General features: G+C 40.8%; 1 protein-coding gene and 1 long non-coding RNA gene across 39 annotated transcripts in view; one reads left to right on the forward strand and one right to left on the reverse strand.

The window, feature by feature from the left end:
- Positions 1–25314, reverse strand: part of NEB (nebulin) — a 268629-nt gene that overhangs the window by 53324 nt on the left and 189991 nt on the right. For 33 of the 38 annotated variants that reach the window (XM_053258528.1, XM_053258338.1, XM_053258356.1 and 30 more), the window contains 15 exons: positions 23893–23997; positions 22163–22267; positions 19894–19998; positions 19171–19275; positions 17866–17970; positions 15456–15560; positions 14542–14646; positions 10226–10330; positions 8505–8612; positions 6219–6323; positions 4836–4940; positions 4448–4552; positions 3039–3143; positions 2833–2943; positions 1459–1569 (listed from right to left, as the gene is read on the reverse strand). In XM_053258528.1, coding sequence (XP_053114503.1) covers positions 1459–1569; positions 2833–2943; positions 3039–3143; positions 4448–4552; positions 4836–4940; positions 6219–6323; positions 8505–8612; positions 10226–10330; positions 14542–14646; positions 15456–15560; positions 17866–17970; positions 19171–19275; positions 19894–19998; positions 22163–22267; positions 23893–23997 — 1590 coding nt within the window. Of the gene's footprint in view, positions 1–1458; positions 1570–2832; positions 2944–3038; positions 3144–4447; positions 4553–4835; positions 4941–6218; positions 6324–8504; positions 8613–10225; positions 10331–13837; positions 13943–14541; positions 14647–15455; positions 15561–17865; positions 17971–19170; positions 19276–19893; positions 19999–22162; positions 22268–23892; positions 23998–25314 lie in introns of all 38 variants that reach the window. The other 5 variants (XM_053258532.1, XM_053258395.1, XM_053258346.1 and 2 more) reach the window with 2 other exon arrangements.
- On the forward strand, positions 603–19269 carry LOC128328500 (uncharacterized). Its single transcript, XR_008309256.1, has 4 exons — positions 603–694; positions 1583–1696; positions 10666–10836; positions 18748–19269. It is a non-coding gene; the product is annotated as an uncharacterized LOC128328500 (long non-coding RNA).

Below are 25314 nucleotides of genomic sequence, written 5' to 3' on the forward strand. Positions count from 1 at the left end.
TAGCTAAAAGTATCTAGGATACAATATCTAAAACCAAAATGGCAGGTGCTGTCAAAACCTGTCTATTACATTTTAAGATTCAGGATATATAATGATTACTATACAACTATTATTATTATTTGCTAGTAACACAATATATTCAAAAATGTCCTAAAAATCATAAAAAGGCATCATTAAAAGGAATTATAAAAGGAAAGTTATAAAATGATAGTCATATAACCATAAAATAAAGACATAAAAAGTATATGGAAACACAGATTAAAACCAGATAAAAAACCAGATAACGGTCATACCATATGAAGACATAAAGAGTGCGTGGGGTTAGATTTAAAATCTGGAGAGAAAGCCTTAGCCGGTAGTTTAGGATAGTAAATGATTAGTGAAATTCCCATAATTATGAAGTGGGGGGAAATGCAGATGGAAAGTCATGGATTGCAGAGATCCCTCAGAGGATGCAATATATCTCTGCTCACAGAACGTGCAGAGATGTATAAGCCGCTCCTGGCCTCTCCCTGAGAATGGAGGCTAGATTACACCTCCCATGAAAGTAAACAGTAGCCATTCATTTATGTGGAAGAAAGGCAAGTGCCCACTACCTCACACTGCAGGGCAGTGTCAACAGGAAAGAAAGGGAGTGGCCCACACTCAGTTAGTAGAAGTACATGCTTATACAGAAGGCCTCTGACAGCTTCAGGTAGGACTTGGAGAGACCCTGTCTGAACCTTGAGAATTACTGTCTGTTAGTTAAGGTGTGTGTGTGTGGGGGGAAGATAAGCAGAGGCTTGCTGGATCAGGCCCAAGGCCTATCTAGGCCACAGTTCTGAACCAGCAAGGTTTTTCTTAAGTTCTTGCCTAAACTGACTGGCAGTAGCTCTCAAGGTTCAGACAAAACTGATCTAGATGGATCAGTGATCTGACTAAGTATCAGGCAGCTTTATATTTCCATAAGTCTACTCTTTAGCACGACAGCTTTTCCAAAGGCCATCTACTTTCTCACAAAACTATATATGGGAAACATATTTGTCTGGGAGACAGAAAGACAGGACACCCAGGACACCATTGGACTGGATGGGGAAGTGGCAAAAGTAACCAAATTCATCTTTTTTACATGACTACATTTTCATCTGAGGGTATGAAAGGTTCAAATATACATTTGTGCCTTGAATCCCAAGGGGAAACAAAAGAGAAACTATCTAGACAGTTTTCTATTTAGCTATTATGTTTACAATAGGTTTGAAAGCATTAGAGCAACAGCTTTTGAGACAGAAGGCAAAGGATTAAGTGCCACATACTGTAAGGAGGCTTACTCACTCACATGACTGGGCAGGTGGTGGGGTGTGGGGGTAAGGCCTTCCCCTCACATAAAGCTTAAACTTTCAGTCAAGCTTGAAACAAAAGACAAAATCTGTTTTGTGCACATCCCTCATTTTTAAGCAAACAACTGCAGAAGAAACTTACAATACTCTGGTTCTTTGCAACTTCCATGGCGTGCTTCACATCAGGAGGCTCCTGCATGATTGAATAGTTTGACTTGCCTTTCTCCTTCTGAAACTTCTTTTTATAATTTGTCTGTTTGGAACAGAAAGAGTTATGTCACTCATTCTCCAATCAAGCTGGCATTTAAAATAAGAAACACAGACAAAGCCTTCTACATGTAAGAACAACTGGCACATATTTGTTTGTGTGTGGCCGTGGAGTAAGTTAACTGGCTTTATTTTCCAAGTGATTTGCTATAAGTTTGGAGGGGAAAGGGTTTGGAGGGGAAATAAGCTTTGCATAATTCCCAGGTTCATCACATAATTACTTTGATCCAAAAGGTAGCTTTGCTATTAGACATAAATGTGAGTACAGCCAATCACAAGGACTAGTTGCCATAAGGTTAGCGCTCAAATATCTTGTTTAAAGCTGTAATTAAATATCTCTAATTTTTTGGGGGGGTGGTGGTGGTAATTTTATCTATACTGGCCAACATCCTAGCACTGGTGTTCTGTCAGATGTACCAGTGCTGCAGACAGGATTGATTAACTCAGGACGGGTTCTCACATGGGGAGAGGGGTGAATTCTAACAACCTCCGCTTCTCCCAGAAGCCTTCTGTGTCATGCGAAATTGTGTCTCTAAGGGTCATGCAGCTCTCAAGGACATAGTATAGGGTGACACAGAAGACTTCTGGGGGAAGCAGAGGTTATTAACATCCCACTCCCCACAAGTTTGTTCTGGAATTTGTCAGCAGTACTAGCACATCTCACACAGCACCGGTGTCTTGTTAGTTAGAATGTCAGCCATTAAAAACAGAATCGAACTGAAATGATAACACCTGTATAGTAATGGAGAATTTGGTTAACGCTCCATCTTCTTATTTACCTTAAATAGAAAAAACTAGGAAATATTAATTGTATTGAGCTCAATTTATCAAGATTCTGTTGCTACTTTAATTTCTATCACATATCTTAATTTCCAAAGCATTTAACAATCTTTACTGATGTATATATTTAATTGAATCTATTACCAACAATTCACTAAAGCATTCATGCAAGTTGTATTAGGATGAAAAAAATTCCAAAATTTTCAGGGTTCAGAGATGTTTTAATATATTTTCTTCCTACTACATATTAATTCTACAGAATTTCAGAAGCTCTGTCCAACAAAGCCATATGCATAAGCTTAATTTTAATTTTTAAAAAGTGAATAGTAAATAGAAAGCTAATTTCTAGTAAACAGTAATTAGCATATGATAATTTACAACAGAGAAACAATGGTTTCCATAATCACGTAAACCAAAACAAATCTATCCAAATCTTTGTTGTGAATATAATAATGCAGCAGTAGCTCACCTCACTGACGTTCTTAGTTACTTCTTTAACGTGAACAGTATCCCGTGTCTCAGGCAATTTCGTAAAAGAACCATGTGGAAGATGTTTCTTTACATGTTCTTTGTATTTGTTCTAATTATGAAAAGAAACAAAAAACCAAAAGGTCATGCATGTTAAGAAGGAAGACATTTTGAAGCCAGAAGATTGCAAAATGAAAAACGAATTACCTCAGACACAAGAGAGCTAACAGCCTTTGCAAGAAGAATCTGAGGAGTATCTGGAACTGGATGGATCGTTCCCCTTTCCTTGTTATGCTTCTCTTTATATTTTAACTGGGACACAGGAGGGAAAGATATTAGTTTCAAGCAATGTATATCAAAAGGGCTCCAGAAACATACGCATGAGCTTGCCACTGGGTGAGTACATACTTTATTCTGGCAAGAGCATTCACTTTTCCTTCGAGCTAAAGAAAGGTGGGGGCTCTCCCAGACTTGTGTTGAGCCTCACAGAGGCTAAGAAAGCAATGAAACATCTTACTACTTTCTGAGTCTTTCTGGGAAAATCAGTACCTTTCTCTAGACTTGGAAGAAGAGTCAGGGATGTCCCTGACTTTGTATTCAGCCTTGGAGAAACTCAGCTTGAGCCCTTGCTCCAAAAAGAGGTACTCTTATCCCTGGACTTTGGGGCTGAAGTCCAGGGCCTCCAAAGTCCCCAAAGCACCCCAAATCCTCTTTAGTCCATCCTGGGTGGTATGGTTGCCTGCATGAGCATGAGCATGCTTAATTTGCAGGGCAGGGGCTCCAAATGCCTCTAGGTCCAGGCTCCAAAATTACCCAGGTGCACCTCTGGCTCCACACCTTGCTCAAAGCCAGGGGTGTAGCTATAATTGGGCAAACAGGTTCAAAGAACCCGAGCCGTGCCCAATCAGGAGTCGCCATTCGTGACCCTGACACGCCCCCCGCATCTGACGTCAGATGTGGGGGTGGTAGTTTAGCTCCTGAGCGGGGGCCGCGCGGCCCCTTCAGGAGCTAAACAAAGGCTGGCGCTGCGTTCGCAGCACCAGCCAGGAGTGGCTCTTCCCTGCAAAGGCAGGGAAGAGTTGCTCCTGGCTGGCGCTGCGAATGCAACGCCAGCCTAACTAGCTCCTGAAGGGGCCGCGCAGCCCCTTCAGGAGCTAAGACTGGTGCTGCGTTCGCAACGCAGCACCAGCCTTTGTCTAACTGCTGAAGGGGCCACGCGGCTTCGTTCGGGAGCCAGACCACTCCCCCCGTGTCTGACGTCAGACGCGAGGGCGTGGCTATCCCCTGCGTCTGACATCAGATGCAGGGGGCGGGGCTATCGGGGCGCCCGCCGCGGCTGCACATGGGCCGCCAGCAGGCTAGCTACGCCCCTGCTCAACGCAGAGGAAAGCAGTAGGAGCTTGCTCAGACAGTTGTACAAGGTCTCAGAGGTGCTTGGCACAGGCAAGTCCCCATCTCTTCTCTACAGGCAAGCACAATTTGGGATGGCTACCAAAATGGGTGGGCCGCTGCACATCATTGTATGTAATATCAAACCATGCTTTCTTACCGCTCTTGCAGGAATTAAACCTCAAATCAAAGCATGTTTTTGTACACAAGGATATTAAACTACTCACATCGCTTGCCAAGATTGCATTCTTCAAGGCCAGCACTGTGTTTTTGTCATCCGTTACGGAAAGTTTGCATCCTCTAAAATATTCTCGATCCAATTTGTACTCATACTATAAGGAACAGGAAAATTAAAATGACAAAAATCTGGCCTACTACAACAATGGCTTTGCTTACCATATAAGGAAACAATGGTAGCTAATTTATTATCTATCTATCTATCTGATTTCTATACTGCCCTTCCAAAAATGGCTCAGGGCGGTTTACATTAAAACATAAAACCAATTAACTATTGAAATCAAACAATGTAAAAACAACATAAAGCCATTATTAAAACAATTAGAACAGTTTTTAAAACCCTGGCTAATGCAATGGTTTTTTTTCTCATTTCCTTACATCACTCTGTTGCAGAGATGTTTTGGCAGCTTGGATAAAATCAGGTCTGTCCACAGTCCAGTGCCAGTGAGCCTTGGTTGCTTCATATTTCTTCTTGTAATCAAGCTGTTTAAAGAGAGATATAACAATGCAAACAGAATTAAGCTCTTCTTTCAAAAGAGCCACTGTAGAAGAAGCTGAAAAGGATGCTCTTTTAAGCAAAAAACACTGTGAGCAAAATGTTGGGAAAGAGTTGGATTTTAGCTCTGACTCTGCTGTGCCCCCACAAATAGCTTCACTTCTCCTTGCCCATAAGAAATTAGCCTGTAGACAGGCCTGCAGCTGGTGACCCACTATGCTGAATACATTTCACTTCACAGTAGCCCAATAAACTTCCATGTTTGTTGGCTGCCTGAGGCAAAAGCATCTTGGCAGACCACAATAGATAGATTACTAGGCTGAGTCCACCTTGGCGGACACCATGATGTGTGCAGGCCTGCACAAAAATATTGGACTGAAGAATATTAAATGCCACCGTCTTTTAAAAATCCAAAACTTTTCTCTTCCAACTTCTCCTTCTCCATATCTGTCTGTCTTCTGCCATCAGCAGTCAGTAGCAGTTAGTGTGGGCACCGCCAGGGGGCAGGGTGGTGGCGGCAAAGGGCACCTTTAAGCATAAATTAGTAGGTGCTTACCTCCACTCTGGCCGCACCTGCAAGCTGCTCCGAGCAGCAGAGCACCATCCAGCACTCCTTGCGGCAGGGTATCTGCCCCGCCACTCACCTGGCTTCTGCGGAGTCGATCCCCCACTAGTGGCCAGATGAGTGGCAGAGCCGCTTCCCCGCTGCAGGGAGTGCTGGGCAGCTTGCAGTGCTGAGTGCTTGAGTGCTGAGCAGCTTGCAGGTGATGCCGCACTGGCTGCTGCTGTCAGCAGTCACTCTTTCAGCTCCTGCATACCTAGAGAAAGTTAGCTATGTCTGTGTAGCGGTGGCAAGAGCACAGGGCACAAGTTGACAGTCAAATAAAGAAGATGCCTAGCCAGGCGCTAGGTCTATTGTTGAAACAATGAAGATCCTGAGTTGCCAGTGGCACAGAGTGTTCAAGGAAGGTTTGTTTATTCATTTATTCTAAGCTGCTCAGAGCTGTCTAAGGAAGCTGGGACCTGGGAATCTGCATCGCCCACCTTCCTCTCTGATGTACTCTGCCCAAACTAATGGGCTGATCATATCACCACCCCACAATCTTCTAAAGTTGGCAAGTGAGGCATCCTCCTATCCACTCTGTCAAAAGGGCTAGGCTTTTTAAAGCATGTGGAAATTAAGAACATAAACAGACCCAGATGTACAATTTCCTCGGTCACCTTTGGAAGGCTGCATCACTGACAACAAATACAGTTGAACTCACATTGCTGTTTACTTTGTAGGCCTGCTTGGCAGCCTTAATGTGAACAGAATCTGGTACAACATTGCAGTGGGACTTGTTCTGCTGATAAAGTTCTTTGTATTTCAGCTGTAGAGAGAAAAAAAGATTAACATTTTACATGTATAGAAGGAACACAACAATGCTTAATAGAAATAATTCCAAAGACAAATTGGGCTTATATGGGATGGTGATAATCCGCTAGCACGATAATGCTCAAATGTTTCAATTTGTTTAAGAAGAGGAGTCTTAGTTGGATTGTGGATGGCAATTAACATTCTGACTAATGAAGCACTGGTTCAATGAGAGAACCAATGTAGTACCGGTGCTTCTGAACAGTCCTGGACCATCACCGGACCACTGTGTATGTGTGTGTGTGTGTGTGTGGAAATTTCAATGACCTCCCCAAGAATTGCTCTGGGACCACTGCTCTGGACCACCCAAAAATATGTCCCTGAGGGCTCCATGACCCTTAGGGACATATTTCTGGGTGGTCCAGAGCACTTCCTGGAGCAGGGGAGGTTGTGAATTATATCCTCACTGCTGAATCCTCAGTGGAATTGAGTTAGTTGAACTTTTCAGAAGCACCTATACTTCTCCTGTTGCGCCAGTGCTTTGTTGGTCAGGATGTCAGCCTATAGCTATTGTTATCAGTTTTGATTACTTTTTCTACAATATAATACAAATGTATGAATTTGATTCAGAAGAAATAGAACTGGGGACCTGATGTTTCAAATTATGGTAGCTATACAGCACTAGACTGGGCCACATTTAAATCAGTATGCTTTGATATATATTCCATTATTCTGTTAAACTGTACATTGCAATTTGTAATTGTCCAAAATGTGTCATCTCTAATTATTGTATGGGCTGAGGCCACCTCAAATAAGTCCACCTTAGACAAGTTAATTTGGTCTAATTCAGATCCAATTAGAGCTAAACCCATTCTGAGGTAAGATCCTGATGCTTAATATATATACTCAGCCATTTCCTATTTCCTGATGCATGGCCAGTGATGTCAGGAGCAAAATACTCAGCCATTTCCCATTCCAAAGGGACTGGTAGTGGGGAAATCTCCTAGAAACCTCAGGCTTAAGGCCCTGGATGTTCCTCCATTACCACCAGTAACAATGAGAAATATAATTACCAGTGCAACACAATTCAAGATGATGTAACCGCCAATGTTAATGTCTCTCCTGCACATCAAGGGCTCATATGAATTATACCCAACATTCTTTTCAAAATTCTGAAAATTGATTGTACAGGTGGCCCTCGTTACCCGCATTTTCAACAACTGCGGTTTCGCATATCCACGGACAGGTCCTAGAGACTCAGTTTCTTTATCTGTGTTATAAAAATAAGCTAACATTTGCCTGTTCATGGTTTTGAGTGGCTGGAAATGACCCAGAAATGACTTCCAATATCATTTCCAGCCATTTTACAGTAAAGAGCTATTTTGTGGTGCGCTCTCTTTCTCTCGTATCCCCGCAATTTCCCATGAAAAATCAGAGCAATTGGGGTTGGTGGGTGACTGCTGGAGAGCTGGAAAGCAAGGTACAGCACTTTATTTATTTCATATCTGTCACCCCTCTGCTTTTTTAGCCCCCTTTTTTTGGTTAAGAACTTAACCCCCCATTTCCCATTGACTCAAGTTTCATTGTTCGCGGTTTCCATATTCATATACAGGCGAGAACAGAACCCCTGTGAATAATGAGGGCCACCTGTATAATAATTAGGCCTCAGGCCTTTCTTCTGATCCTTATAGCAAGAAAAGTAAATTGAGTGTTAGATAGTAAATAATGTACATGTAAGATGTACATGGAAGATGTAAATGTAAATAATGTAAATGTAAGAAGATGCTCTATTTCTGCTCCAGCAATGAGTATATGCCAAGCTATATTCAGAAGCTCTCATTTTAGTTAGTATTGTTTTGAAGCAAACAACAGCCTAATTTGCTGGGCTCTTCCATTTCTACTAAGCACTGTGCAACCCAACTGTGATTGCACAATGCTTAGTAGGAATGGAAGAGCCCAGCAACATAGCAACATGGACAAGCTTTGTAGAGCCTCACAGCAGCTCAGATGCCTCTCTTGATGTCCATGTATCTCTGTGAAATATGTGAGCCACTGCCTGTTGAATCAAAAATGAGATTTACACACATTATAGCCCCCAAATCTGGCGCTGATATAGAAATATGCAGTGCTATAGGTGAAAAGGCAAAGACAAATCAGGCATTTTATTGGGTGCAGTTCAAATGTATAGTTTACTTACATCACTTATTCTGTCCTTGACCTTTCGCACATGAAGTAACATGGGAGTGTCATGGATCGTGGTATATCCCTTCGGTCTGGCCTTGTTGTATTCCATCTTGTAAAGGATCTGATAATTTAACAGAGACATATGCAAATTACCCTAAGGAAGTCTTAAGGAACTTACGGATATTTCACACTTCTCTACATATGTGTCCTATGCTCACTCCCATTATTTCCCAACAAATGTGCCCTGATGTGATGAATAGTTTTTGATCCTGGCTCTCCAGTATGGACTGCAACTCTTCCAACTGATGGCACATCCATAATTATCCTTACCTAGAGTCATAGTCCCCATGAGCACATTTGCATGAGAATCTCTCCATACTCCAAGTTCATGCTTTAAGGAACGTCAGAAGAATTGGAGAAAGGCATACACAATACATAGTTTTTATACCAATATTGTAACTACTCCCAGGGGACATGCTATTGTGAACAGCCAGAGATTTCCTGTCTGTCACATAAAGAAAAGGGGATTCAGAGAGGACTATGCATGGGAACCATAACTCTTGCAGTCTTGACCAAGCTAAATCTGAAACCTAATACTTAGAAGAGAGCCAATGAAATGCAGTGTATAGTGTGCTGGGCTAGAGCTGAGAAGGACCCAGGTTTAAACTCGTCTGCTGGCTACTCAGGGACAGGCCTTCTCTATTGCTGCCCCAAGATTTGGGATGTACTTCCTGCTGAAATAAGAGCTTTCCCATTTCTGACAGTCTTTGAAAAAATCTAAAGGTGTGTTTTTTTTAACCCTGCTAACTGAGCAAAGAGGCACCTTTTAAAGGTGGTGATCCTCTTTATTTTGCAGGGGGAGAGCAACTGGCCCTATCCATCCCCAGCACAGTATCCCTCCCATGGCTGTTGCTGGTGTCTATCGTGTTTCTTTTTTAGATTGTGAGCTCTTTGGGGACAGGGAGCCATTTTATATACATACATACATACATACATACATACATGTAATCCGCTTTGGGAACTTCTTTGAAAAGCAGTATATAAATATTCTTTGTATTCGTATTCAAAGATGCCTTTGTTCACCCAAGCTTTTTAACTAGAATTGTGGTTTTTAATTGTATTAATGTTTTAATTGTTGTCTTAATTTGTTTTATCTTATTATAAGTTTGGGGAAGTATACAAATATAATAAACAAACAAACCCAGCTCATTAGTGACTTTGGCACTCATGATCTCTTAGGCTAACCTACCTCACAGGGTCATTTTAAGAATAAAAACTGGGAATGGGGAGTCATGTAAGATGCAAACCATCTAGAGACACAAGCTGAGGTGGTTTATAAATGCACCCAATAAATAAATAAATAAATAAATAAATAAAAATGAATGCCACCTTGAGCCCCCTGGAGGAAGAGTGAAATAAAAATTGATTGACTGACTGATTAAAACTGTGTGAAAGTGTCTTCTCCAATTACCCACAAGGCAGTTGATCATCATTGTGTTACACAGCCTCACTGATTTTCCTAAGCATTCTCAAACTACTTGGTGTAGTACTTAATTAGTTGCTCTTTTCCTTTGCTTCTTCTTTCCTAGCTGTTAAGTTCACTGACCTCAACCACAGTTGATAGCCCTGAGCTGCTCTTCCTCTATGACCTGGACCCTGTAAATACTACAAAAATTCCTATAATTACCACACAAGGAAGACTTCATGTCTTCTTTTTACATTTCTCACACTTACATCACTGATTTGTTTGTTGACCTTTGTGGTCCTCAGATGCTCTGGAGTGTCCACAATACTTGTAAACTTGTCCTTCTGCTTTTCATACAGCCTTTTGTATTTGTACTGTTGAAAGAAAAATAAGGAAAAGTTAATGGCATAAAATGGCAACAAAAGTACCACAAGTTACACCTTTCGAGAAGAGAGCCAGTATTTGCCTGTCTGCTGTAAGCAGCTGTCACAGAGGTCAACTGAAACTACGTAGGGAGTCAAACCCACACAACGGAGATACCAGAGTTAAGCTGCTTTTTTGGTTATGTGACATCAAAGGAAGCCAGTGTGGTGTAGTGAAAAAGAGGACTGGACCTGAAGCTCTGCCATAGGCTGAGGAGCCTCTATACACCTAGCAATTTAGCCATGCAGCTTTGGGTAAAAGTCTTCATTTCTAACCTATCCCACAGGTCTGATGCGAGGATAAAATTGGATAAACACACATCTCCCTCCCTGGACAGGATACAACTGTGATAAAGAAAGGATCTAAACTAGGAGGATTTGACACAGATGGCTAAACCCCAAAACTCTCCAGCTGCCCTTGAATGTCGGGGACTGACTTAAATGAATAAGTAGAGCGGGTGAGTAGGATCATTTAGAATATGTTAAATATAACTTTTTCAGCCTACAAGGCGTATTGCAATAAATGTGTCAGCTGATGACTTTGAGTATAGCTCCCCTATCTTAAAGTCAGTGGTAAGCTTATTATATTAGTCTGTATGCGTGGTTCATACATTATCCTTAATTTGGTTTAACTGTGCACTCAATTAAGATTAGAAACATAGGTATAATTTTTTAAAAATGGCTAATAATTGCTTGATGATTTCAAATAATACATTAAATATATTTGTGGGATGTAGGAGAGGAAAAATTTCTCTACAGCTCTCTTGATACAGCTACAAATGTTGGTCCAGTTTCTATTACATCTGGGAAAGATAATCAGGCACTAAAAACTCAAAAGTGGTCTGGAGACAAGATGGACCTTTAAAAAAGTGTTTACTTTATTCTTAAGTGCATGCAAACACATAGACAGACAACACAGGCATGCATAAAAACAGGAATAAAAGCATGCATAATAGTAATATATACAAAATAATAACTATTATGTTGTAAAGGAGTGCAGTAACAAAAGTATAGATGATCTGTGTAAGTATTCAAGTCACTGAAACAGTAAAGCTAGCATATTTACTTTAAACTGGATAAGACATGAACATTTAGACTACCAAAATACATTTGATAAGCTGGCAATGCAATACGTATATTTAAGGTGACTCCCAAGCATCCCTTTAAGACCATCAAATTTATTACATAAAAACAGATAATACCTTGGAAAAACCATTGTTAAAAGTATGTTAAATACAAATGTTTCGGCGTCAAACGCCAGCCTCAGTGTTTTTCCTTCATTTTCTGTGGATCACCTGCTTATAATGGCCTTGGTTCCCTTTATCTCTGGTCTTCCCCCGCTCCCACCTGTTTACCTCATTTGTTTTGAGTGAAATTACTGTCAGAGTTAGTGTGATTAAAGCTGTGAACATTATACATTAAGGAACATTACAGAAGATGGAGGAACAACACTGAGGCTGGTGTTTGATGTCAAAATGTACATTTGTTTGTTTTTAACATGCTTTTAACATTTTAAACAATGTTTTTACAAGGTATTATCTGTTTTTACATAATAAACTTGAAGGTCTTAAAGGAATACCAAAATAGAGGAAAAATAGATATTTAAATATGGATTCTTTTTCATTTATGAAAAAAAATGGGGAATTTTTAACAGAAGGTAGCAGAATGGAAATCAATGGCAAATGGGTGAAATTCAGAATAGAAATGAAGAGATCCGTTCATCCTTACAATGACTTTTACTCTGAAGTCCATTAAATCAAGGATTCTCAACACTGGATCCCCAGATGTTATTGGACTTCAGCTCCCATAAACCCCAATCCCAGTGGCCTTTGTTTGGGGATTATAGGAGTTGAAGTCCAATAACATCTGGGGACCCAACATTGAGAATCCCTGCATTACATCAATAGAATTTACCTTGACAAGTGTATTTATTTATGATCCTCCTGGTATTCATATTCCAAGTGGCTGATGGAATTTTTTTTATCAGAACCATAATAAATTCCATTTTGTAACAAAATTAAACTAGTTAAATTCTGAGGTTTACAAAAGAGCCTGTGAAAAACTGGTAGAACTGAGCATGGACAATGTGCATGAATACCCATCTTGGAGCTTCTGGATTACTGTATTCTGATGTTTACATATCTACAGACTGAGGATCACATTTTAATTGAAAATTTGCATTGTGGTTAATTGGTATGTAGCAAAGGCAAGTAGGATCTAGAACCTAGGTAGGCTAGATCCTATCCTTCTGCTCCTATCAAAATCTTGGAAAGGCTTTCCAACTGCAGAAGGTAATTTCTGGTTGTATACTTTATCTCAGATAATACTAAATGGCCGCATTTGTATGTAATGCAGAACCACAGGCCCAATGAACCGCGGTTCCGCTCCCCTGGTCTCCTATCTGCATTCAGACGAAACAGAGAGTTTGACTGCAGAGAGGAGGGGAAACTGACCATGCAAGCTTCCTTCTTGCTTGAAGGACAGCCCACATTCCTACCTCAACCCCAGTCTGGCCAAATGCAGCCTCCAGTGCTGCGTTCAGAGGCTCCATGGAATCCTGGTTTTGAGCAGTGAAACGCACTACAAACCGAAGGTTGAAATGAGTCTCTGCAGTGAAACCTCAGGTCGTGGGATGGGACCAGAGCTGCATGCGTTTGGACATAACAATGGGGAAACCTCTGGCCCCTGCAACTCCAGTTCCCCATTATGTGCAAATGCGACCACTGTATGTTACAGCTTAATGCAATGGAAATCGAAATTATGAAGTTGGTCAGCCATGAATACTGCCTCCATTCAGCAGACATTAAACAAATATATCTTTGTATAGTACCTAGTTATTTATACACACACAGCATTATGATGGACATGGAAGAGCAGCGAGAAGAATTTGGATATGGTCCTTACCATAGTGATAAGGTTGCAATGCGCCTCTCCATTCTTGTGTATAGAGACATGTTGCCTCTCCATTTGGTCCCTTCTCATGGGTTACTCAGTGTGAGAGGCAGTGTGAGAGGTTGGTGCAGCACTTTACATTTTTCTCATAGGAGTGAATGATATCAATACACTTATATGAGATAATATAGATAGGTGATCTGAGACATCATTGCAGTGGAGCTTAAGAAGAGCTCTGCCTTTATTGAGCCAAGTTTCTGAAGGGGCATCAGTTTTGCTTCACACTCAGCCTCTGGGCTAACTGCAGCCCATTTATTTTGCCCCACAGAACACAGCCATTGTGACTTAACTGCAGCCATTCAGAAGCAAACCTGCTCTATTCTGTATAGTCCCAGTCAAATTCTATGGGACAAAGCTTACCTTCCATCAACCAATTTCCTGACTTCCACTTCTCTATCATACTCGTGTGAAATGTTTGAGTGTGACCAAGGGATAGAAGGGTTGGGAGATGGCTAAAGGGAAATTCTTGTTGATGTTGTTGTTAGGACTGACAATGTGATACATTACCTGGCTCCACTGATGTGTGTTGTACAATGCTGTCAGCATATCTGGTCGCAGAATTTCATTACATCCATGTTGCAGGAACAACTTGGCACTAGACTTATATTTTTTCTGTCCATGCAAACAGCAATTAAGCACAAAAGAGACTTGTGAAGACAATGAACAACAAGATCAGCTCTAGATCCCAGAATGATGAGATTTAGGCCTTTAGACTTAGGATACTTATGTCTCCTCAGAACTGCACCAATGAACAGTATACAGTACACCAACTGCAGAATCTACAGTGACTTACAGCTGAACTTAAACACTGGAAACCAAGAGCATCAGTGTGCTATGAACATCTATTTAGATCCCTCATCATAGTCCTTAAAGCATTTTCAAGCATTCTAAGGACACCACTACGGCCTTTGTGTTTTTATTTTTAAAAGTCACAAGGTCTGTATCTAGGTTGATAGCAGTTAAGTCATTTTATTGTAGATTGGTGCATAGTTTATAAGAAAACATAAAGTATAGACAGCTCACTCAAAAAGCTGTAGTGCTATTTTGGGTGGCAAAGTACAGAGAGTTTCCAATAATGCAGAACGGAACACTTTCAATATCATAGGCAAAACCTATGACATCATTGACCGCAAGCATTTCAGATAGATAAAGATGGACATCAAGAGTGGTGCAGCCACATTTTGGATGTCTTGCCAACACGGTCACAGTACCTGACTACTCAGTTCACCTCCCAATTTGGCCAACAAGGTTCTAGGGTCATCCACCACAAGGGAATATTTATCTTTCTTCTTCTCATAATCAGATTTGTACAATTTCTGCTCAGAGCAGCATATTGGATGATAGCAAAGTAAAAAGGTGGAGGCACAAAGAAATGTTGAGATAAATAATTTAACAAAATAAAAATCCTTTAGCTACTCATTAAAGAAACTCACCCATTTAAAAAAAATACAAAGAAAAGAAACAGAGTTTATAAAAGCAATTAAAAGAAAACTAGTATCAATTATACTCCTTAAGGCTACAAGATGACAGACTTTGTATCCCTGTCCTACCACCCCTCCAGTTAATTACAATCTAATTTCATCTGCATTAATCCTATTCTTAAACATATTTGGTTCTACTTATACCATTTTGAAATAGCAGTATATATATAGTTACAATCTAGCACATATAAATTTTTTTACTTCAATGATGTCATTTATTACCTTAAATATTCAGTAAATAGGTAACTGAAAGGCTATATATACAGATTTATAATACTTAATTAAACAGATATCCGTATTGAATTTTTATATTCTTACAATTCTCATAAATTGACAGGGTTTTTACACTCCTTCCCCCAACAAATATATAACCCAGTGGTGCTTTGGACATGGGTTGCTTAAACAGCAGACCCCACACATTTACCATACTAGATGGTAAGCTGCTTTTGAAATTTGGCCTAGAGGTATACAGTTCCAAAAGAAAAAGGTCAGAAATCATTTATCACAAACAATAATCTTGGGACTTTACTTGGAAGTATGTCCCACTGAAACTGATAGAATTTACTTTAACCTAAGTGTTGAGTTATTAATTGAATCCAGGAGCTTTGTCTTGGGATACCTGAACTAGTTGTTCTTTTACTTACCTCGTTCATCAACTGGGTAGCATACTTAACATGCCTGTTAACTGGAGTGTCAGCAACATACTTGAACTTAGACTTTATCTTTTCAAACGATTCCTTGTATTTACACTAGAGAAAACAAACATAAATAAAATATTAATGTTATTCCAAGGGTCCTCTCAAAACCCCCAAAGCAAACTCCAAACAATTAGGTGTGAAAGAAACATTGGCCTGGATCCAGAGAATCATCATTCACATTGTGCTAATGGAATGGGGCTTTTCTGATTCCTCCTCTATCATGCAGCCCCCAATACCTCCACAAAAAGCCAATCCTATGTGTTGGGACCCTCCTGGAACTGCTGTGGAGTATAGCATGTGGGACTGCCCATGGAGAAGGAAATCAAACAGAAACCCTGCCCTCACTTGCACCAAGAAAAGTGCCATTCCACTCAAGGAAACACTATTCAAGATTCAACCCACTGCAATTATTTCATATATAAATACAATTGCAAATTAACTCTTTCAGTAAATAAGAAATGCTGCTACTACAACAACAACGATTTAACCAACAACACTATACTGCATGGTACTGTACAACTTAAAGATGAAACCATCCTCTAGGAACTGGCTAAAACCCTCTGTGTTGCTAACTGAAAGCACTAAAATGTACTGCCTCAGAGAAGAGTTTGTATTTATTTATTATTATTACTACTACTACTACTACATTTATATCCTGCTCTTCCTCCAAGGAGCCCAGAGCGGTGTACTACATACCTGTAAAGTAGGTTAAGCTGAGAGAGAAGTGACTGGCCCAGAGTCACCCAGCTAGTATCATGGCTGAATGGGGATTTGAACTCAGGTCTCCCCGGTCCTAGTCCAGCATTCTAACCACGACACCACACGTTAAATAGAACGCTATAATGATGTGTATATAGCACCTGTACAAAGAGCTATTACCATAGACCTTTCTTATTGCTAAGCAGGGGCACAATTCACTGGGAATTTTTGTACATACTCCCTTAAAATGTAATCTGGCACGCCTCCCATTCATTTCAATGAGGTTTGAGCAAGCATCCCCCGACAAATGAATCCATAGTGCTCTATATCTCATTATTCTGCTGTTCTTTTGCCTGTAGGGATAGTGACAAGCAGCCAAGACCTGTATGCTTACGTTGGTTTACCCAAGCACACCAGCGCTTTGAAGATGAATTGGTGGCACAGTTTAGATTGCCATCTACAAAGCTCACTGGATGACATTGGGCCAGTTACGAGAGCCAGCGTGGTGTAGTGGTTAGAGTGCTAGACTAGGAATGGGGAGACCCGAGTTCAAATCCCCATTCAGCCATAAAACTAGCTGGGTGACTCTGGGCCAGTCACTTCTCTCTCAGCCTAACCTACTTCACAGGGTTGTTGTGAAAGAGAAACTCAAGTATGTAGTACACCGCTCTGGGCTCCTTGGAGGAAGAGTGGGATATAAATGTAAAAATCATCATCATCATCATCATCTCTCAGTCGAAGCCATCTCACAGATTTCCTGTGAGGACAGCATGGGCTTTGTAAACTACCCCTAAGCTCCTTGGAGGCAGGATGGGATTAAAAAATAGTAATACTGTCTAATGGCTCAAACCTCTACCCAGACGTGTGTCGTAAATCTGTTAGCTCGGCTAACCCAACAAGATTTACAACCCCCTTCAGCACTCCCCCTGTGAATTAACAGAAAGTAGCAGCGAAGCTGCATGAAGGAAAATGAAAGGCTCACAAAGAAAAATAGTAGTAAACAAATCAAGTCCCCTGAACTGAACTAGGTACCCCCCTCTAACAATAACTGAGTAATAACTGAAAAGAAAACAACAGAGCAAGGAATGAAAAAGAACAAAGGACACCAGAGCAAGGAATTAACGGAACAAGAACACAGAGCAGGAGGGGAAACTGGAACTCGGAAAAGTTGAGAATTCAAAATAGAACACGGTCCGCGGTCAGCAAAAATTGCTAACAGCATCGGTGGAAATCACAGACTGCTTGATATATGGCTCAAGAGAACCAGCAGCCAATCAGGCTTCCCTGAGTCAGCACTTCTGCTTCCTCTCTTGTGATCTCCTGCGCCTGCATGTCTCCCACTGAGCTTTCCTCTTGAGACGTCTTCTCAAGACAGGTGAAATCCTAGCCTCCTCCTGATCAGCCTCCTCCTGATCAGGATTCATGTCTGGCAGCTGTTCCGATTCCTCAGCTCCAGAGTCTGTTCTCCCTGCCAAATCCTGTTGCTATGCCTCTGAGCCCTCATTAGCAGGCAAATCCTCCCGTTCCTCCTCTGACTCTTCTGAGTCAGAAGTCTGAGCCATGACAACGTGTTTGCAGAGTGTCATCATTTAACTGACATGTAATAAATATCTAATCTAATAGGGAGGGAAACAGCCAGGCTCAAGAATGCACATACCGGACTGTACAATGCCTTGTTCTTTTCTGCAAGGACAAGATCTGGAGTATCCCATGCGTAGCAGCCAATGCCTTTGAGCCATACTAAGTCTTCCTTATATTTAACCTGTAAAAACAAACAAACAAACAAACAAAAAGCAGTTTATAATAAGAGGCTATTTCAGGAGGACACAAAAAAGCAGCAGTTATTTCTGAGATAACATCCATATCAAAATCATTAGAAAAGCTGGGACAACTTTGAATAATTTGCTTCATCATGTCAGCCATTATTATTTAGGTCATGATCCCAAGTACATGTACTTGGAGATAAAGACTACTGCTGTCAACAGAGCAGAACTCCATGAAAACGTGCTTAGGGCTGAGTTGCCAAGCTCAGATTGGCAAACTCAATCTGCCAAATCAAATTTGCCAATCAAATTGAAAGGACCAGAATCTGAGACTGAAGGTGACACCTTCAGTCCATGTACTCCTATTAGGACCAAACGATTGCTTTAATGACTGCAGTGTGTGCTTTCCCCAAAAAATTCTTAATGTGGGCCCTCACATCAATGGCAATAAAACAAGACTGCTGAATACCTGAATTTACTAGCTTACATATTATCTATCTGTCTTTCTATCTATCTATCTATCTATCTATCTCAAAGGACCAACTGGGAATCTCAGATAGATCAAAATAGGGAGGCTACACATATTTTTAAATATGTACCAGTAAAGTATTTGCTTTTATAAAGCATTGTTGTTGTTGTTTTTTAAAAAAGCTTTAACTACAACACAAACATAACAAAATCATTTGTGAAACACTTAAGCATGACTTAATTTTAGAGAAAGATGAGCAGACATCTACACATGTAACAGAGCTTTCCTTTTTATGCCTTTCCAAAAGGTTCCTTGCACCTCTTCAAAAGCTACTCCTGAGGGTCAGAGAGCCCTCCACCATGATGTGAGACGTGGCACTGGGAATGTGGGCTGTGGCAGCTGGCTGGGGGAATCAGCAGAAACCAGGGACTCCTTTTGCACATGCAAAAGTACCTTCTGTCCAAACAGCTGTTGCCTCCCTTGATTCGGCCCAGTTCCCCTAGCAGCACGTGTCAAGCTATGAAAACTGTAAATTGACCTTAGCTGCTTATAATAACGTAGCTTAAATTTTCATGAGTTATAGAGGCTGCAAGATTAGAAACAAGATCCAATTCAAGTCTTATGAGAACTTCACTCAGAAAGTAGCTCCTTCAAGTAACTCACTGCCACCTAACATTTTGGAAGGCTGTCTATATACAACATCCAAATGTCAACATCAAGTCATACATACATCACTGACTGCATCGGTGACTGCACGGTGATGGAAGTGGTCTGGCCGGTCTGGGATTGATCTCCAGATTCCTAATTGACTCATGTACTTTTCTTTATATTTCACCTACAAAAATATTTTGATAAAAGATGATGAAAAAGAATATGAAACAAAATAAAGATATAATATACAAAGCATTCTATATTGTGATATTTTCATCAGATAGCTTTTTGGGGGGAGGGGGGATGATGATGACAATGCTCTGAGAAAGCCTTACCACCTTTTGCAGAGAACAGGGTTAGGTGTGCAGAGGGATAGTAGGTTAGTGAGGGAAAATGGAAAGGCCTTAAGGCCCAAAGAAAAAGAGCAGGAGGTTACAACTTGGCAGAAGCCAAGATGGAAGGGAAGGGTGGGACTAGAGCAGGCAGTAAGAGAGAAACCAATGTCATAAAAGAGAAATAGAAAAGTAGAGTTGTTGGTGTACCCAAGAGTGACTGTCAGGTAGGGGACAAGGGTGCTATAGGCCCACCCCCTTTCTGAGGCCATCTCTTCCAGGAGGAGAACACCATTCACCAGATGCATTGTCTTGGGGAATTCCACTGATATGATATGGGCCCTCTTTGTTTATTTGTGCTTAAGACTCTCTTACCATTCTAATGTATATAAATAATAAAACGTAAGTCTGTTATCTTTCATAATTATGGAGTACAATGTATGCAGAACTTAAGGAAGCTTTATACATACTTTGCTGATATCATCAGTGACCTTGCGATGATAGACGATATCCAAGGCATCTTTTACTGTGTGGTATTTTCCCTTTGCTTGCTCAAAAGTTTCTTTGTAGCGTAGCTGATAAAAAGAAGAATTAGGAAGGCATCAGTTACAAAACCTGTTAGATATTGTTAATAAAACATTCCTCTATAAATCACCTTCACAACCACTGCCCAAACATGATTTTTACTCAGCTGTTGTGACAGATAGATACTGGTATGGAAACAGTATCATTGACTTCCATTTATTTATAGTCTAACATCTGGATAGTCCCAGTTTCCCTCAATGACAGCTGGGCCCCTACCTTATAAATTCAGCTCTCTAAAAATAGTTCCATTTATTTCACTTTTGATTGAAATAACCAGAACTCATAACCACCAGAACTCTGGTTATCCTCCATTTTATTACAACAAGATAAAATATCTGGGGGCAATACTTTTTATCCCCTGCTAACTGGGCAAAGAGGGACCTTTTAAAAGTGGTGGTTCTCTTTATTTAGCCGGGAGAGAACAACTGGCCCTATCCATCTCCAGCACAGCGTCCCTCCAGTGACTGTTGCTGGTGTATATCTTAAGTTTCTTTTTAGATTGTGAGCCCTTTGGGAACAGGGGTCCACCTTTCTTCCTTATCTGTCTATCTAAACCACTTTGGGAACTTTTGTTGAAAAGCAGTATATAAATATTTGAAGTAGTCGTAAATAAATAAATAAATATCTTTATTTCGGGCAGCGACCAGCATGGTTGAAGTAGTAGTAGTAGTAGTAGTAGTAGTAGTAGTAATCCAACTTGAATAATTTTCTGTATTCACTCTGTACAACCTACATAGTCATACTAATTAATAGTGGCTGACATCCTGACTAATGCTGTCCTGGCACCACAACGTTGAGCTAGTACAAGAAGGCCACATAGCTGTGGTCAATCACAGGGATTTTGGGAATGGCACTCTTGCACAAAAGTTCCTTGCAAAACATATGAGAGGCATGCCACGAGGTGTGCACCTTGTCATGTGCCACAGTGCTTGCACACTAGTCTCAAATGCAAGTGTGAGTGGCTAGCACAACAGCTGACTAGCACAACCTAGTGCAACATCTATACACAATGACCTTGCACAGCATTAGTCAGGACGACAGCCAGGGATCATCTAAGTTCTTATCTATGTGATCAGTTATTCAGACATTCTGGATATCTTTCTTTTATATTCCAATAAGCAAGTCTAAACAGTAAATGAAAATTAGATTTCTATGAAAGTCAAACCAGGAAAATTTATTTTCTCAGCATGTTTATGGGGAAATGTATGATCTTCAGAGATTGGCATTTTAGTCCCAGATACACTGGTTTGTGTCCCCTTCTCTCCCACAAAAAAGTCCATCACAATGCTAGCTGGCTGTTATTGAACTACGAGTAGTTGCCAAGGGCTGCTGGCTAAGGGCACTGGCTGTTTGTGGGGAAAACTCTTCATTTCATTTTAAAAAACATAAAATGGTAGGTGTTGGCATAAGCCACGCAAAGCTGGGGAAAGGGCATTGATCTAAATAGATGAGTAATTTTATCTGGAGTAATTTGAACTGACTTTGATTTGAACTGATTTGAACTAAATTTAACTCCCAAGTTAAGTTAATTTAGAATCATCACAGCTTCCATTGCCTAATCTTATTGGGTTGTCTCCTAAGATTCCTTTTTCTCCCTGCTTCACAGCATGGAGTTATCCTCTAGAACAAGGAGTCCTTCCTCTAGAGCAGGGGTAGGCAACTTTGGTCCTCCAAAAAATTGTAGCTGGGGATGGGGAGAGCTGTAGTTCAACAACAGCCAGAGAGCCAAGGTTGCTTAGCCCTGCTCTAGAGGAAGGAAACCTTAGGATACAACCTATTATTTCCCTTCCTCAAATTCAAAAGGTAAAGTGTGCCATCGAGTCACTGTCGACTCCTGGTGACCACAGAGTCCTGTGGTTGTTTTTGATAGAATACAGAAGGGGTTTACCATTGACATCTGCACAGTATGAGATGATGCCTTTCAACATCTTCCTATATCACTGCTGCCTGATATAGGTGTTTCCCATAGTCTGGGAAACATACCAGCAGGGATTTGAACCAGCAACTTCCGGCTTGCTAGTCAAGTCATTTCCCTGCTGTGCTGCCATTAATTATTATTATTATTATTATTATTATTATTATTATTATTATTAATTCAATTTCTATTAGATTCAAACCACATGATAAATACCCCCATTTCTGCCAAATACTTACATCACTAGCATTCAAGTACGCCTTCTTAGCCCTGATGAGGATTGGTGTGTCAGGAACCGTTACGTATTTATGCTTCATCTTCTCATACTGGCTTTTGTATTTGTTCTAAATGAAATAGCAAAAGGGAAAGAAAAGAGGTAAGGAAACATCAAAATGCTCACCTGATACAGCAATGACATCACATGACCAGGCATTTAAAAGACACTTTAAAATAATAGTTAATTCATGTGAGAATCTACATTAGGTCTGCAATCCTAAACATGTATCCTCAGGAGTAAGTGCCTTTGAACCAAGTGTGACTTACTTATGAGTAAATCTGCACAGGACTGGGCTGTAACCTTTGGAGAAAGCTTGCACCAGTGGTTTGTTTTTTTAGTATGTATACACTATACAATTAATGTCAACTAGAGGCTTGCAGCCATGCTTTTGACTGGTAAATTCCTGTGTACACAGCCCTCCCTGTGGCTCTGGACCAAAAGATTAGGGGAGAATCTCGTTCCCTTCTCCCGCCAACCTTCTCTCCTGTCTTTTTGTCTCATACTGCCATCTGTTTTGTCTGTCTCTCTTGCCATCCTCCTCTTCCCTGCGTGCACTCATGCCACCTCTCTCTGTATACGTGTGCCTGCCTCACTCTTGTGCGAACTCCCACAGAAGCGCATCATGACTCCTGTCTCTATCTGGTGCTCCCCATGTAGGCATACCACATGTCTTCTGCTATCTCCCCACCTCCTCCTTCCAAGGCTCACTAATGTTGCTTATGGCAAGGTTTTACTGCCACAAAAGCAATACAAGATGACACAAAGTAAGTGTGTCCTATGTACTATAGTTTAATAGTTGGAGGCAGAGTCTTTTAAAAGTAAACATACATATATATGTATTTCTATGCACTGGAAACCAAAGAAATACATACTGTAATTTCGCAAAACCACATTTTTAAACAGCTTTTAACAAACATCTGAGAGTTCAAGAGTCAGCTCTTGTATATACTCGTTTTGCCTTGAACAGCGGTGACTATAAAAACTATAGACTATAGTTTTTATCCTGCACATAGTTCATAGTTTATCATAGTTCCTCAAGCGTAGAGCCATTTTTAAAATGCTGCTCTTCCATTTTCTATTCCATTTTTGATAGGATAAAGGATCCAACATAGAGGTGTGCAAAACGATTCAAGCTTGAAATGGCCATTTCAACTGTTTCAGGCTTGAAATGAAACACCCTTAAAATAGAGGACCTGTTTTGATCCTGAACGAAAACTACCCTGTTTTGAGCTTGAATTGTTTCAAGTGTTTAATGTCTGGAGCAGAGGACTGGTCTACCTGCTGCATGAGGTGGTAGACCAGGCCTCTACTCCAGACACAGCACATCAGCCTGTCTTGGAGGGCTGGTCTACCCACTGACATCAATTGGTAGACCAGCTCTCCAAAATGGCTTGGCCGCTGTTTTGATAAAACGTTTTGAGCATTTTGCATTACATTTTGTGCACATCCCTACTCCAACATGCTTCTTATTCACCAACATTCCATGCAGCATTGAACAACATCATCAGAGCTGCCTGCTATGTGTGCAGCAGCCCCAGTAGGTCCCTAGATCTGGTGTTTTGCTGTCCAGAATGCTGGCCATTGACACATATAAAAAACATGGTCCAAAGGTTTGTCAACATGGCTGTTTTTTCAGGGATGGAGATCTCATGCAAAACAGTGCCGAATAGCATGGAAGATAATCTTTCTTACCTCACTAACCAGATCCTTCATATGCTTAGCAAGTGTCAAGGCAGGCGTGTGGTCCCCAAGATGGTGATGGGGTCTTTCTTTGGTGGCAAGTTCTACATACAAGTACTGTACAAAAAGAAGAACCATAAAATGGCAAATATGTTTCACGGTCAGTATAAAAATATACATTATATTCAATAATGACAGGTTTGCTCCAGAAAAAGGAGGAGAAGTTGAAGATGAAGGCAAACAAGAAGTTAGATATTCTGACTGTCACAGTTTGCCACATTCCTATCCACAAAGTCCTATCTTATTTTAGCCACTAAAACATCACACTGGTCCACTATTAGGATTACGAATTAATCCATATCATTTAAGAAGTAAATTAGCAATAGCAATGTCCAGCCTTTCATTCTGGCTAGGAAAGAACCCATCAATGCTTCTTTAAAGTTGTGCCGTCAGTCGGTGTCGACTCCTGGCAACCACAGATCCTTTTGTAGAATATTTTTTTGATAGAATACAGGAGGGGTTTACCATTGCCATCTCCCGTGCAGTATGTTTCCCATAGTCTGGGAAAAATACCAGCGAGGATTTGAACCGGCAACCACTTGCTCCCTAGGCAAGTTATGGAGCTCTCAAAAGGGAGCAAAATAAGTATGTTGTCCATCTATCAAAAGTATCATGCTAAAAGTTTTCTGTTCTTAATCCTCTGATTTTTTCAAAAGATAAGGTGCCTCAGCCTTGGGCCAGAAGCATGGTCCATCTGGCTCAATTTTATCTACTCTTACTGGCAGTGCTCTCAGGCAGAGGTCTTTCCCAGCCCTGATAGCTACTATTGGTAGCTGTGGGGAGGACAGCTGGTCTTGTGGTAGCAAGCATGAATTGTCCCCTTTGCTAAGCAGGGTACACCCTGGTTTGCATTTGAATGGGAGACAGTTTGTGAGCACTGTAGGGGATGGAGTGAACCCTTAGGGGATGGAGCTGCTCTGGGAAGAGCAGAAAGTTCCAAGTTCCCTCCCTGGCCTCTCCAAGATAGGGCTGAGAGAGACTCCTGACTGCAACCTTGGAGAAGCCACTGCCAGTCAGGGAAGACAATACTGAGCTAGATAGACCAATAGTCTGACTTGGTATATGGCAGCTTCCTATGGTACATGATTTCTGTTTTGTGCTAGTCTATGACTGTAACAATAACCTTACTTACTTACTTGCAACTATCTTTTATAAGTGATGCCAGAGATTAAACCTGGGACTTTCTACATGCAAGACATGTGCTCTACCACAAACAAATATGAAGCTGGCTGGAAACAGCTGTTAAATATCTGTAGCATGGAGACAGGTTGCACATTTTATGAGCATGTGCACATTTTTAATATCAATCCTTGCTATCCTCATGTGCCATAAGAGGCACTAATCACTTGGATTATTGTAACGCGGTTTACCTAG

This window comes from Hemicordylus capensis, chromosome 1, assembly GCF_027244095.1.
Source record: "Hemicordylus capensis ecotype Gifberg chromosome 1, rHemCap1.1.pri, whole genome shotgun sequence".
NCBI lineage: Eukaryota > Metazoa > Chordata > Lepidosauria > Squamata > Cordylidae > Hemicordylus > Hemicordylus capensis.